Source organism: Neopsephotus bourkii, unplaced genomic scaffold, assembly GCF_033783945.1.
Source record: "Neopsephotus bourkii isolate Nb327-2 ecotype Australia unplaced genomic scaffold, CSIRO-AGI_Nbou_v1 NB_1036, whole genome shotgun sequence".
In the NCBI taxonomy this organism is placed as follows: domain Eukaryota; kingdom Metazoa; phylum Chordata; class Aves; order Psittaciformes; family Psittacidae; genus Neopsephotus; species Neopsephotus bourkii.
The window spans coordinates 1932109-1946642 of record NW_026901525.1 but is presented as its reverse complement, the minus strand read 5'-3'; the positions used below and the strand labels follow the sequence as shown (position 1 = coordinate 1946642).

The 14534-nt window shown below is 55.4% G+C and overlaps 5 protein-coding genes across 7 annotated transcripts in view; 2 read left to right on the top strand and 3 right to left on the bottom strand.

The window, feature by feature from the left end:
- GPN2 (GPN-loop GTPase 2) overlaps positions 1-5875 on the bottom strand; it is an 81435-nt gene extending 75560 nt beyond the window's left edge. The window contains exons 1-6 of the mRNA XM_061360728.1: positions 5794-5875; positions 4755-5191; positions 2798-2954; positions 2475-2635; positions 1759-1889; positions 1003-1261 (exon numbers count right to left, since the gene is read on the bottom strand). Coding sequence (XP_061216712.1) covers positions 1189-1261; positions 1759-1889; positions 2475-2635; positions 2798-2954; positions 4755-5171 — 939 coding nt within the window. The 5' untranslated portion in view covers positions 5172-5191; positions 5794-5875 and the 3' untranslated portion in view covers positions 1003-1188. The remainder of the gene's footprint in view (positions 1-1002; positions 1262-1758; positions 1890-2474; positions 2636-2797; positions 2955-4754; positions 5192-5793) is intronic.
- The window catches only part of STX12 (syntaxin 12), a 350272-nt gene that overhangs the window by 179437 nt on the left and 156301 nt on the right, over positions 1-14534 (top strand). The window lies entirely within an intron of this gene.
- Positions 1-14534, top strand: part of NUDC (nuclear distribution C, dynein complex regulator) — an 87202-nt gene that overhangs the window by 63357 nt on the left and 9311 nt on the right. The window lies entirely within an intron of this gene.
- NR0B2 (nuclear receptor subfamily 0 group B member 2) overlaps positions 1-14534 on the bottom strand; it is a 167118-nt gene that overhangs the window by 151731 nt on the left and 853 nt on the right. For 2 of the 3 annotated variants that reach the window (XM_061360730.1, XM_061360731.1), the window contains exons 2-3: positions 13619-14190; positions 12342-13202 (exon numbers count right to left, since the gene is read on the bottom strand). In XM_061360730.1, coding sequence (XP_061216714.1) covers positions 12931-13202; positions 13619-14147 — 801 coding nt within the window. In that variant the 5' untranslated portion in view covers positions 14148-14190 and the 3' untranslated portion in view covers positions 12342-12930. Of the gene's footprint in view, positions 1-12341; positions 13203-13618; positions 14524-14534 lie in introns of those variants that run through there. The other variant, XR_009726573.1, reaches the window with a different exon arrangement.
- Positions 6680-11237, bottom strand: GPATCH3 (G-patch domain containing 3). Its single transcript, XM_061360720.1, has 7 exons — positions 10860-11237; positions 10168-10586; positions 8707-8881; positions 8291-8350; positions 7888-8009; positions 7589-7716; positions 6680-7025 (listed from the first exon to the last, which is right to left on the bottom strand). Exons 1-7 carry the CDS (start codon positions 11200-11202, stop codon positions 6806-6808), a joined length of 1467 nt encoding a protein of 488 aa, XP_061216704.1. The 5' UTR covers positions 11203-11237; the 3' UTR covers positions 6680-6805.

Genomic DNA, 14534 nt, shown 5'->3' with positions numbered 1-14534 from the left:
GCAACCACCCTGCTAAGGACCAGACTGTCCTGGGAGGAAGAGCTGCCTTGTTTTATGCAAGGTCTTGGGCAAGAGGTGATGCTGAGTCTGCACATGAGCTGGGAGCCGGGAGTCTCGCTCGCTCCCATCCAGGAGGCACTGCCCAGTGTGGATGCTTCACTTTTCACCACCCAACCTTTGCAGTTCACTGCCCTGATGGAGCTGAGCTGCTGTAGATGCAGGGTAGGTGGCACAGGAGGCTGAGCTGCAGCAGACCGGCAGGAAGGAATGACATGGGAAGGAGGTGAAGCACCAGGATTCGGGATGTGAAGCAAGCGCAGGAGGTGGCTGAGGGCTGCCAAGGCAGCTCCTGGTAAAAGCCCTGCGTGCAGAGCACGTGCTCCAACCTCCTGCTGAATCACACAGGCTCTGTCTTAATCGAAAGCCTCCAAGAGCAGAGCTTGCAGTTTGTGTGTCACCATCAGCGCCCTGGCTGAGCGCAGGAGTGACCTGCTTTCACATCCCACAGGCACCCTCCCTCCCTCCCTCCAGCAAACACTTGATGATCTACCTGAGAACTGGACATTCCCACCAGAGGCTTTCTAGCCTGGGGCTTTGGAGCACTCTTGCTTTTATTTAGTCAGGGTCAGCAAACTGCGGAGATGAAAGCGAGATGAAGGAGTGTTTTATTAAGAAAGAGTCCATCATTACTTAAAAAAAAGAAAAACAACCATTTCTCTGTCCTCCTTGGGACAGGTTGGAGGCTTCTCAGCCTGGTTACTCTGAGCACGAGGCCTGTACATGCTCCTCATGTGCAGTAAACCCCAGACTTCTGCTTCAAGTCTCACTGCAGAAGTGACCTCTCAATCTGGTTTTCCTCCTCTGGATCTCTCTTGATCATGATGGGTAGGAGAAGGCATAGCTGAGGTCAGTCCCCTTATCTTGCTTCTCTTCCCCTGCTATCCGTGCCTTCACCTGCCTAAATCTCTCATGTTCCTAAGGAAAGACTTGGCTTTCCATCACCTGCTCCATGCAGTAGGGCTGAAGCACAAGAGCTCAAACCCTTACAGAGAGGGAGTCCAGCAGCCAGAGCTCTGCCTGGAAAAGCTTTCACTTCATCTGACTCACACAGCCCGGAGATCCCTTAAGCTCCTGGTAGGAAAAGGAGAGGTGTCAAAACAGGGAGCAGCCATGGCAGGGGTGGGTGTGTTACAGATCCATCACTTCTTCTTCCACAGCTTTGTCCTGAGATTGCACATACCTCTCCTGTACTGCAAGTGTGCTGATAAGGCAGTAATTAAGGAAAACAAGGGGCTGGGTTCAAACACTCCCTTCTGCAAGGAGCTCTTAACGTTCTCAGTGAGGAACCAGCCCCATATTAGCCCCAAGGGTGGCAGGAAGACGGCAGTACTGGCAGCAACACACAGCACCCGAGTTATTTCTGGCTCTGGCTGATCCCAGACCTGACAAGTACAGGAGAATCAATTGTATGGTTTGGATGAGATGGAATGAACCACTCCAAGTTGGTGTAAGAAAGTTGTCAAAAGAGTCTCCCCACATTCACAGTATCAATTAGCAACAACTGTGGTGGCTTTGGCATGGACACTGTCTGTAAGGCCAGGGCTGAGCCCTACCAACTCGCTGCATATGTATCACCAAAGAGCATCAGATGATGCTGGCAACAACCAGGGCCTGCAAACTGCCAGCCACACCTCCAGTTTGTCCTTCCCCAAGGAAGAACAAACTAAAACTCAACAGAGGGTCAGTGGTGAAGGATACGAAGTGAAGTGGAAATCGGCTCCCACTGCTGCCGACATCAGAGCTTCAAGGCTCCTGTGCTCCTGGTCTCCAAAGGAATAGCCATTGGCTTTGTCCACTGCCTGCATCACCTGCCTCATGCTCTGCTTGTCCTGGAAGGGAGGGAGATGACACACAGGGAATCTGGTCCTTCCCCTGAGGCAAGACAGGTCCTTCCCCAGGGGCGCAAACAAAGGGACAGAGGACAAACAGGGGCACCCACTGCGGAGCCCGAATACATGATGGGCTGACACCCTCCACCTTCTCCCTCCCTTTCATCACCTCTCCTCTCAGCCCATCTGCCCTTGTTGACAGCGCTGCAAGCTACCAGATGAACATTTGCAGCCCTTCCTCCCAAATGTATTCCTCCCAGTCTTCTAATCATTTTAGGCTCCCTAATTTAACGTTTTGGGTAATACTTTGTCCAGATTTGAACCGCAGGTGCAGAAGAGCTGAATGCAGCGGGACCCCAGGATACACACAAGGCCTACATAGCCCTCAGCTCATCAGCCTTTTCCCTTGGCTGCCACAGATCACTCACAAGTGTTTCACTCTCCTCCTCCATCCCCAAGTCTTTCCACAGCTCCTCCTCAATCCCCAAGCTTCTTTCAGCTCTCATGGCTCTAAGCAGACATAACCTGGCTGCTACCAAACACCCAGTGCTCCCTGTTCTCTCTGCCCCACTCCTGCCTCCTCACCTGGACGTTGAGTGGAACGAAGGACACCAGGCTGTAGTCCTCAATCACCTCCACCAGCTTCTCATTGAGGCGGCGGTAGTTTCTGAAGAAGGGGTCAGAAGCTAAATGGTCAACCAAATAGGAGAGGTCCAGGACCTCTGTGTAATAATCCAGGTTGAAAGCTGCAGGGAAACACCAAGAAGCTCTGAAGGCAGCTTGTAAATTGAAGAACCCAGTGAGATTCACACCAGTTCCCCATCCATCTCCCAGCGATACATCCCTGAACACCTCCTTTGTACCCCTCACAGCCCAGTCCCATGTGTGGCTCTCTCCCAGGCGCTTACCCAGTTTGCCATATTGCTCAATCAGGTCCATCTTGGAGAGGACGTTGACATGGGGCAGTTCCACGTGCAGCATGGTGGACAGTGAGGTGCAGAGGACAGAGATGAACTTGCCAGGGTCTGTGCAGTAGTGAGAATCCACCAAGTGCACTGCAGCCAACTGGTCAGCAAAGGCAGAGAGGGACAGCACCAGGTCAGACCCGTGATGGAGTGGCTATAGGCCAACCTGTTCAAGACCTGACTAGAACCACATAGACACCCATAGAGGGAAAGTTACCACCTACCTCCTGAATAGAAAACATCCTCACATAGGAGCGCACTCACATAGACAAGTCTATCCCACCACACTCCCATCCCACCTTGGGCATTCAGAACTCAGGGTGCTGCTGCTCAGAAAGGGCTGTAGGGATGGTTAGAGGGGTGTGAGCCCCACCAGCACTACTGAAAAACCACTTAAATCTGCAACTGCTGCCCTTTTCTTCCTTTGCAGCTGAAGTTTCCATGCCTGTCTGAACTTGGGTACTGGGAGCTGGGGTTAACTCTCCTGAACACCACGACTGCTTCCAGATGTCCACCTTCCCCCCAGGAATGCTCAGGAGCGGTGACTGCAGCACACCACGTTCTGCTGGGAGAACCAATTGCCCTGTGGTTTGCAATAATAATTAATAATTACATTAATGAGCAGGTTGATCCCTGGCGTTTTGTGTAGCTGTAACAATGTGGTCTGAGATCTCTGTTAAGTTACTGCCTGTTACACAATGTTACTCAAAGCCAGGGCTCTGTAGTTGAGTGTGGCTGAGTCACAAGCTATGCTTCTGCAGCAGAAAAGAGCCAGTTTCAAGCTGGCAGGCACTGGGGCCAGCATCACCACAGCAATGCAACTCTCTTTTTTTAGCAACTCCAATTGCATGCACATTTATTCATCTCTAATGGGCAGATTCCCAGTGACATTCTCAAGCAAATGAACTTGCCCTTCTTGCTCACACCACACATGGTTTGCACATTCATGCTTCGGCCCAAATGCAAAGCAAATGCAACGTAAGCAAGTTCGCTTGGTTGTGCGACTCTTCTCACCTGTGCTTCCTCATCTGCATCTTCCATTGTGCAAGAAAGCACAGAGCACGTACTACAGCGTGCAGAGCACTGGGGCTTGGCTGCAGGAGAGCCGGGGTGGGCTCCTGCACGGGACACTGTGAGCAGTGCAGGGGAAAGGATCCCTGCTCGCCCAGTGCACACATCGACCTCTGAAACACAGCACCCGCTCTGATGTAACACACAAGGTCTGTGGAGAGGACCCTGGAGCACAGTGTGAGCGTGTGAGGAAGGAACCCATGCCTTTGTTCATGATAATCCCACTGCGGTCTTGCCTGGAGAAGAGAAGGCTCCAGGGAGGCCTTGTTACAGTCTTCCAATACCCAAAGGAAGTCCCCAAGAAATACAGAGAGGGGCTTGGGACAAGGGCCTGTAGGGCCAGGCCAAGGGGAAAGGCCTGAACCTGCCCGAGGGGAGACTGAGCTGAGCTCTTAGGCAGAAGCTCTTCCCTGTGAGGGTGCTGAGGCGCTGGCACAGGGTGCCCAGAGAAGCTGTGGCTGCCCCATCCCTGGCAGTGCTCAAGGCCAGGTTGGACACAGGGGCTTGGAGCAAGCTGCTCCAGTGGAAGGGGTCCCTGCCCATGGCAGGGGGTTGAGACTGAATGAGCTTTAAGGTCCCTTCCAACCCAAACCAGTCTGGGATTCTATGATTAAATGCCCTGACCAAGCCACTCTTTTGCCAATCCTCTGAGCATAAAATGGGGTGAAATCCCCCTCCTGCCCTGATAAAGCCATTTCACTCAAGACACCAAACAGGTCAGGAAAGAAAACAGTTGTTAGTCCCCACAATCAAAAGCTCTTCCTATGAAGTGTACAGCTTCTGAGCCCTTTGCACAAGCTCACGGGGCCCTATGGAGCCCCAAACTTACCCTGAAATTCCACTTGACCAACTGTGCGAAGATGTTCTTCAGGGCATCATGGTGGGTGTAGAGCTCCACCTGCCCCGGGCAGTCAAACAAGTAGTAGTGACCCCTGAACGCAGCAAGCTTCTCCTGCAGCCAGTCGAAGTTGGCCTCCAGGTACTCCATGCAGTAGATGAGCCCCCCGTTGGGCCCCAGCTTCAGGCTCTCCATGACGTCGGGCAGGGTGATGAGCTCGGCGATGTCCACGGAACACTCGTAGGGCATCGTCTCGTTGGCAGGGTCCAGGTTCACCACCGTCACCTTGCGCCCCAGCCTGCCCATGAACTGCTGCATGCCATGGCAGTAGGTTGTCTTGCCAGAGCCCGGAGGGCCGATGACCACCTGGCCAAAGGCCAGCGAGCTCCCCTTGCTGCCCTCAGACATGTTGGCTCATCTCCTGGCGACTGCAGAAGGAAAATCCACCGTTTACCGGTTTATTTGCAGTTATATGAATGGGAGATCTGGAATTCACACCCAGGGAGGACGTGGAACGGAAGGGGAAGGGTCATTGTGTCCCTGCTTGCACTGCTGAGCCCCACGCCGGGGTGGACGCTACCCTGTCACCCCCCCGCTGGTGATGCTGTAGCTGGAAACAAGCACACCCCCCCCAGGCAGACCCACAGGGCTGTGGCTGCGGGGGCAGATCCCTCCCTGCTGCCCGCCTGTGGGGTGAGGTTCACCGTAATGGGGTCCTTCCTGATGTGGCAGGGGCACAGGTTCCCTCCCTCCCTCCCTCCCTGCTCCCCATAGCGACCACATCCCCTCTCCTGCACGCTCCTTCCCGCACCCTCACGGGGAAGCGCTTCCGCCTCAGAGCTCATCCCAATCTCCCCTCCGGCACGTTAAAGCCGTTCCCCCTCGTCGATGCTCCGCATCCTCTTCTCCCCGTGTCCCTTTATCCCCCATCATGTTCCCCCTTCTCCCCAACAACCCCCGTTCCCTTCCACATCCCTTGTCCCTGCTCAGGTCCCTTAACGGCCCATGGCCCTGCAGCCGCCCCGGTAACCCCCCCCCCCCCGGTGCCCGTAGGCCGCTCACCGCCGCCGGTGCTCCAGGCACTGGGTCCGGGTGTCCGCAGGCCCCGAGCGCCGCGTTCCGGGGTAGGAACGGCCGCTGCCAGCACAGCGCCCTCTAGCGGCCGGAGGGACGCGGAGCTCCTCCAGCGCCGGGACTCGACCCCGGGCCTGCATCCCGACATCAGGGCGTGGGGTCGTGGGTTCGAGTCCCGGCGCCGGCCCTTGTCCCTCCAGCACAACCCAAACCCCACGTCTGCCCCAAGAGAAGGGGAAATCACCCCCTGCATCCCACCCGACACAGGGAGAGCCTTAACGAAGGTCAAGGGCAGCCTGCCAGCAGAGTGTCCACCCATCCCCATTCAACCCTCCAGTACTGGGTCACTAGGACGAAGGCTTCCCACCCCCCCGCCTCCAAGAAGAGTGCCTGCGTCAGGAAAACGGGGCAGAGCATGTTCAGAGAGCTGTGGAAGGAAGCACCCGCTACGCCCGACCGCAGGGAAACGCCTCCCGCAGGATTCCTCTGGAGGCTGCCAGGACAAGTCTTTCATCCCGATGAGTTTCTCCCAGGAGTGTGGGATCACCACACCCAAGCAACGCGAAGCTGTGGGCCAGCAGCAAGCTTTCAGCAGGACAGTTACCGTGCCATGGCTCGCCCTGTCTGTACTTGTCCTTCTCTGGGTCTCAGACAGCCATGAACTACGAGTTTTGGGTTGTCAGGCTCACCTAGCACATAGGCTTGGTTGATCCAGGCATTAGCAGTAACTTTAAACCACCAGTCAGAAATGCAACACCCTTCCCAGTTCCCACTGGACAGGATCAGTGCTATTTTCCCTCACTGGAGGGTTAAATTAGGGGATAAAAACCCCACCAACACAATTTGTTACAAGTGTATATTTCTTCCAAAAATAAATATAAAAACACCCTGCTCCAAACGTGAGACCAGGAGCCAGCCTGTGCTCAGCAGGAGTGGAACCATCCCAAAGGCTCTGTGACAGTCTCTGCTCAGTGTGACTGGGCACTGAAGCTCTGCAGAGCGCCATGGGACGCCCGGACAAATGCCATGTGCTGCCTGTACTTCATGGCAGTGGGTGGCTGGCGTCTGAGCAGTTGGTCACCACTGTCCTTTGGGTCAGGGTCATCGTAGATGGTTGAGATGAGGATGGGAGCGTCCTGCCGGGGCTTCTTCACCCTGATGAAGGTTGGCAGTTTCTCCCCATGGTACCTAGAAGGAAGCAGGAAACGTTTGGTCCCACATTGCTGAGCGTTTGGTCCCCCTGTGCTTCCCAGCTCCTTTCCTTCACCTCCTGCACGGGAGAGGTGTCCTTGTAATAAGGATTCTTGTCCTATTCCTGGCTGTGAGATTACTGTAGAGCAAGAGCCAGCCCTCATAGTGAAGCACAACACCACACAAAGCCCCCAACCCCTTCCCCTGAGAGGGCAGGGCCGAGGTGCATGGCTACAGCTCAGGTAGCTGGGGCTCTCCCTGCCAGAATACCACAGCAGAGGTGACTCTCAGTCCTCAAGGACAGCTCTCCCTTTGTGTTTGTGTGCTGTAGAAACCTACAAATGATTCCAGTTCTACTCTAACACCACATACCCCTGTAAGGAGCACTGGACCCATCAGAACAGCAGCATATTTGGCTCTGGGGTGCTGTGGCAGGCCCTGCCACCAGCTGCACAAAGGCAGATCCCTGTTCCTTCTGCAGCCAGTTAGCTGCTGTGTCAGCCCAGATTGCTCAGGCAGAAGCTCTTACACCACCCAGCAGGGCATGGTTGGGTACTTACCCCAGCCCCCTCTTACATCTGGGGTTCTGACCCTCATTATCCAGAGCTTCAGCCATTCCGGAGTTGCTGCTCCCCAGCCCCAGCCCCTCCGTCCAGCCCTGCTGCTCCAGCACCTTCCTGCCAAAGCCCTGGGAGAAAGGATAAAAACCATCACAGAGTTGCTGGACAAAGCCCCCCCTCATTGTCTGCAGAATGCTCTGCCCCTTCCTCACACCTAAGACCTCTCCAACCCCTAACCCACAAGCGCTGCCACTTCCTGCCCTGCCCCATCAGCTCCTGAGCATGTATCCAGGGCTCACCTTGGTGTATCTCTCAAAGGCTCCAATCTGCTGCCTTGAAACAGACCCATCCTCCAAACCATCCCGGAGTCGCTGTTCCAGACGCATCTGGACCGAGTCCCGAGCATCCTTATCACCTCCATCTAGGGAGAAAGAAGCAAGAGTCAGAGCAGCACAGCTTAGGAAAGCTGTTCACTACCATCATTTCCCCCAGAGCAGCACGCAACAAGGAGGCAGAACCTGTTCTGTTTGGCAGCTCTCAGTGCCAGACAAGAAGAAACGCTGTTTGATGTACACTGACGTCTTGGACGCTTTCAAAGCATGACAAAGCCAAAGAATTCCTCACTGCAGAAATTCTGCAGGGTCAGAGTTTCCCAACCTCCCTGGTTTCCTGGGGGTGGGGGGGGTGTTCAGCTCAAGATACCTTTGTCATAGTAGATGCTCATGTCCACATCCCAGTCATCTGCAGTCTGCTCATCGAAGTCTGCCAAGAGAAAGGGAACACCAGTTTTGGGGACAGTTGTGGAAGCCTGACACAGAAGAGCTGTTTGATGGTGGCCCAGATCCCTGTTCTCTCTAACAAAATGGGAAGGAAACGGTATTAGAAGCTCTGCACACCACAGTGCTTACACAAGGGGCTTCCAGCACGACCACTGGGGTCTCTGGTGACTGGATTGAACCACTGCAGGTTTTGGGATTGAGGGAAAGTTTAAAAAGCAATGGCAAGATACCCACATCTGCAGCTGATGTGGAGTGTTCCTATGGGGTCACACCTGATTTACCTGCAGGTCTAGGCCCCCCCAGCTCATGGTGGCTCAGTGACACAAACACCAACATTACCTCCATTCTGTTCCTGCCAGTACTGAGCATCTGTGTAGAAGACAAGGCCAGAGCCGCCTTTCTCCCACTTCAGCTCAATCTCCTCTTCAAAGAGCCTCTCCTCCACACGGTCCTGCTTGGTCACGTCCTCGTACAGAGCCTCGTGGCGCTCCCATTCCTCACAGGTATCATTGTCCTGCAAAGGAGGTGGAGAAAGGTGGGTGCCAGACGGCACTCGGCCTCCCCCATTTCCCTCACCCTCACTGCACCTTCCCTATGAAACAGCTTTGTCAACAGAGCTCGTCTCAGCCTGCTGCTTTCAGGCACTAACACGACCAGCACTGATGACTTCATTCCCTTGACTAATGCCATCTTCAGAGTCAGCAGAGAGAAGTGGTGAAAAATACCACATCACACCCACTTCAGAGCATGCTTTCAGCAGCGTACTCCCTCTGGAACACAAAGATGCCCATGTAAGGAGCAGGTGTGTTGGACAGAAAGTCAGCACTAGCAACAAATTAATTCCACTCATGTTGATCCCTAAAGAGATTGTGCTGGTTCCAGGGAAGCAGCTCACTGGGACGGCCACAGAGCAGACTGACAGCTTTACTGCTGCCTGCCCACTTCTGGGTAGAGTCCTCTAATGAAGACATTAATCAGCTGAGGAAGGGCTGGAGATCCAGGAAGCAGCCTGTGAGAAACAGCTACAGGAGTCTGTTTAGCCTGGAGAAGAAACCACTGAATACAAGGTTTGGAAAGCATGGAACAAAGCGTTCCCTGTGTCCGCTGTTGCTAGGAGAACCTAATGGCATAAAACTGCAGCAAAGATTCAGCATCTAAGGTAATTCTGGTGTAGCAAAGAACGGGAATGGCTTGCCTCAGGATTGTGCTGGCTCTGTAATAACAGAGGGCTGTGAGAACAGGCTAGACCGGCGTCTGTCAGGTGGAGAGAAGGGAGAAAGTCTCCAGAGAGCCTGTCCAGCCCAGTTTTCTAGGAGTCTTTGTCATGAAAGCCATTTTTCTCAGAATGACTAACTTCAGTGCAGGAGCAATCAAGGTCAGCCATTTGTATAGCTCCATGCATCGTTTCCAGCACATAAATGTGCTCCCAAATCTCATTTACAAGCAACAGCAGAGCCGGGCCAACCTGCTGCGCAGCAGGGCAGGGATCTGCTCCTGTAGCACCAGCCTCCTCCTGTGTCTGCTCATCTGGACTGAACCCTTTGGGCTCAACCCCTACAACCACCTTGATTTGGATAAGCAGTTTTGGAGGTGTTAATGCTTACATTGTCCATACTATAAGAGGCTCGGTGCACCAAGAGGTGAACAACCTCACGTTAACACTGCTTTTAGACAAGCAATTTATACAACTGAAAGATAAAAAGCGAGCTCTGAGAGCTGTACTGGCACCTGAGAGCTGTACTGGCACAGCTGTGCAGCTGCAATGGACAGCTCTGGATGGTGCTAGAAACATCCACTTACATCATCCGAGTGCAATTCCTCTTCCTCCTTCTCCTGCCCCTCCTCATCTTCCTCAGCACGGGCTGGGTGAATCACCTCAGATGTTGCCACAGGCCCCTCATCCTCTGTGATCTCATCCCCTGTAGCAGTGTAAACTCTTTCTTCTTCTATAACTGTCTCAGTGTTCCGGTATTCAAAAGGCACGTTCCCATACCGATGGCATGAGCCAGTCTTTGGGAAATTCAGCTGCAACTTCTTGATAATCCAGGGAGGCAGCCTGCAGGCCCGGATCAGCTCCAGGAAAACCTTCAGGGGGGTGCCCACGTTCCCATAAGGCATGAAGGAAGGAGGGTTGAACTCAGGCAGCCGCTTCAAGTCTGCTTCAGCAATAGAGTCCCCTGCAGCCGGTCTGTCCCCATCCCCGCAGCAGGGAGATGTCTCTGTGCCTGCAGGAGGGAAGGAATTGCTTTGTGAGGGAACACACTGCCACAGAGGGGTAAATCACATCCCTCCCAGCCAGGAGAGGGATAAGCAGGCTCCAAAATGACTCTGTTTACTTCAGAAAGGATTTAATGCCTTAAGGAAGCCCAGTGAAGGGTTTGAACACTCAGGCTGGCGCCCGCAGGGAGCCCAACGGGCCCTCCAGGCCCATAAGGAGAGACCCGACCCGACCCGACCCGACCCGGCCTCCCCTCCCCTCCCGGTGCTCGTACCTGTGCCGGGGCTGAAGCGGACCCTGCGGATGAGGCAGCGGCCGGGCAGCGAGGCACCGCCGGGCCCGACCCACCGCTTGCCCGAGTACATGCGGACGAAGCGGCGGGCGCGGCCGGGCTGCACGGCCACCAGGCAGGAGCAAGTGCGCGGCGGCGCCGCGGCCTCCTCACCGCTCCCCGCCGGCGGGCGCTCGGGGCGGTGCCGGTAATGGAAGCAGAGGAAGCCGCCGGCCTCTAGGAACTGGCTGAAGTAGGCGCGGAGCTGTGCGGAGCGCAGCGAGGCCGGGATGCCGCTCACCAGGCAGTACCGAGCGGCGCCGCCATTACCGACCGGCGCCGCCATCTTGCCCAGCCGGCACGGCGCGCTCTGATGACGTCAGTTGCTGAAGCGCGGAGTGGGCGCCGCCTGGTGGCCAGGAGGTGTTAGGAGGGGTCTGGGGGACCCCAAGCTCTTGGGGGGGGCCCCAAGCCGAAGTGGGGGTCACAAGCCATGGGGGTGTCAGGGCGCTGAGGGTCTCCAAGCCCCCCATGCCATGCAGTGTAGCCCCATCCAAGGGGTTCTCTCTGTTGCTGAAGCCCCAGTGCCATGTGTCCCACCATAGCATCAGGCCTGCTCCATGTGCATTGACACAGGGGGGTGTCACAGCAGACAGGGCAGCGCACAGCGATCCCTGCCCCGGGGGCACGATGGAGGCACCGGGGGCTCTGCCCTGCGCCTGGCTCCGGGTAGCTCTGGCACCCACGTGCCGTGACTCACACACGTGTCACCGGGCGCGGGGCTGCCCGTGGCTGGTGTGGGCCTCATCCGGTGACTCACGCCCTCCCTGCCCCATGGAAAACGGCTGTCATGGGGCTGAGATCACCTTGGAAGCCTCCGTCTCTGCTGAGCGGCACCGGTGAGAGGGCTCGAGGTGTTTCCATGGGCAGGAGTGGGGAGGCTTCGTGTGGCTTCACCCAACCCTCATCTGGGCCGGGCACGGCCACGGGGCTGGCGTTTGAGCCTCTTGGCAGCTGCGTGTGCATCCAGGTGAGTCAGAGCACCCACTTCTGACAGCACCAGTGGGCCGGGAGCCTTGGGTGAGGCTCAGCACCTGGAGAACGGTGAATTCCTTGTGTCCCATCACAGCGCTCCCTCCCCATAGCAAGGCAGATAGATTTCTGTATTTCTATTTCCCTTTCCATTGGAGCATCCTTTCCATGCCAGCCTCCCTCAGAAATGGCACCCAGCTCTAACAAGTCACCACCATGCTCCAAAACATAAAACCCTTTATTAAAAAAATAATTTATTACAACTTATATACAAACTCCAGACTGTTTCCATATAAAATACTGACATCTAACTTGTGGCAGAAGCTGCAGGCAGGAGGAATGAGCTCTCCAGGCTCTATCTCCAACGAGGGATCTTTGGCTCAACTGCTAAAGCAGCTCAGTTCAGCTCCACAGTGTTTGCAGCTCGGGGTTTGCTCACTGGCCCTTAGTAACCCACTGTGGCATTTCATGGTGTTAAAGAGAAAAGATAGAGTCTAAGACAGAGAGGGAAATCTGCACATCCTGCAAGATCTAATATTGTTTTTTCCCCTTTTGGTGCCTTAGGACAATCTTTCATGAATAGTTCTAAGATTTCAAGCACAATAAACAGAGCAAGACTTCACCCAGACCTAATCCCACCATGTTTGTGATCGGGAAGCGATGCTGAGGACATGCCTCAACACCCCAGAATCAAGCTGTTAGCTGAGGACAAACATCTCTTGGAGTTAACAGCAAAATGCACATTGATTTCAATGGGATCAAGGATTCATTGAGTAAAAATCAGGCTGGGCTCTAACCTGCCCTGCTCCATGCTCTGTTCACAGGTGCCTGCGCCTGAAACGGAGACCAGGGGCTGCTGTAAACACCCGCTGAACTGGAGCAGTTTCTCTGCCTGCTCTGCTGCAGCCTGGCAGAATCCTCCTGCCTCATCCCTACTGCAATCCCTGCAGAGTCCAAGGCTAAATCCCTGCTCCCAGATGCACTTTCCTTGCCTGGCGAGGTGTGGGGAGCACCCGTGGGGCTGGGGGCTGAGCGTGGCTCCTCAGCACACCGCAGGAGCCAGCTGCCTGCCCGTTATCTCATAGAGCATTTCGGCAAGGAGCTCCATGATGTCCGCGTTGCCGATGATGGGTCGGAAGAAGAGATCCGTGATGAGGGCAGGAGGGATGGATTTCAAGGTGGAGGCAATCAGCAAAATGCGGGCGAAGCGGCCCTGGTCCTCGGGGTGCAGGGGCTGCAGCACCTCCTGAAGCGCTCGCTGGGCTTCCTGCTGCAGGCTCTCGATGTACAGGGAGGCCCTCAGCCCAGGGACATCTGCCAAGGACAGGGGAAAAGATGGAGATGAAGGAGGCTGGAAAAGCACCCCAGCTTTTGCCCATCCCAGGTTCCCTATTTCTCAGAAGGGATCTCCAAGGCCATACTAATAAGGTGTATGCAGCACTATGGAGTTGTAGCTATTCTAGGGCTGCTGTTTGAAGGAGGAAAAGTAATTAACTGGGTAAACTACTGCTGTACATCAATCCAGAGGTGCTTTAGTGCATGCAGGGCTGGCAAAGCTCTCTGACATCCCTCCTCCCTGCTTCCTGGCACTTTCGGTAGCCATGAGCATTAAGAATGAGGTAATGGGATGATCTGAGGGCCCCCAAGCCAAGCAGTACATGTAGAGATGCCGATGGGAACAGGGTGAGCTCTCCCACCAGTGGGCAGAGCCATGAGCATTGAGCACTCACCAGGATTGAAGAGAATGGCTCCCTTCAGGTAGGCATACTCCTTGGGGCTCAGGTCCAGGCTCCAGAAGGTGTTGAGGCAGCACTGCAGCCGCTGCACTGCCGCCAGCGTGGGCTGTGCCCACTCAGGCTCCTGCCGTTTGCTTTGCCCATTGAGGAGGATCTTCTTGAGCATGCTGGGGGCTGGGGTCTCCATCACCTCGAAGGTCACCATCTCCTGGACCAGCCCCAGGAGGAAAAGGGGGACCCAGCAGCTGTCCAGCAGCAGGAGCTGGTCCTCTCGGGGCAGCAGGTTGAAGGAAGGGAGGTTTTTCATGAAGCTGATGGTCTTTACCAGCACGTTGGAGGCTGCCTGGCAGGTGACGTGGGGCGTGCGGAGGCAGACGGTGCGGCGCTGGTGGCAGAGGCAGCGCTGCTGAACCGGGCTGTGGCTGAGGTTCTGGCTGAGGAGGGTGTAGAGGATGGCGGTGTGCTTGTCCTCGCTGTGGCACTGGCACCTCTCACAATCCATGGCCATGCTGCTGCTGGTCATAGCCGAGCCAAGGGGCTGGATCCTCACCAAAACTCAGCTCCTGCTACAGTAGATGGGAGAGAGGCATAAAATTCCTCCTGAACCCTCCACTGGAGGCTGGATTCTCCCCGTCCTCCCAGCTCTGCCAGCCCATAGTCGCTCAAACCAGCTCTTATAAGGCCGGGCCAGGAGTGAAACACCCCTCCACAGCCTTGACCGCGCTGTGATTAAGCAGTCATTATAAAAGCCCAACCACCCGTTGTCCCCGGGCTGATTGGCCGGGGCAAAGGAGCTCTGTGCACCGTGTCAACGGCCGTTTTCTCAATGAAGCACCAAGGGAAGGGGCCAGTGGGTTGGGCGACCTTATCACCATTCCCCAAAGCAGTACAAACAAAGTCATTAACCCAG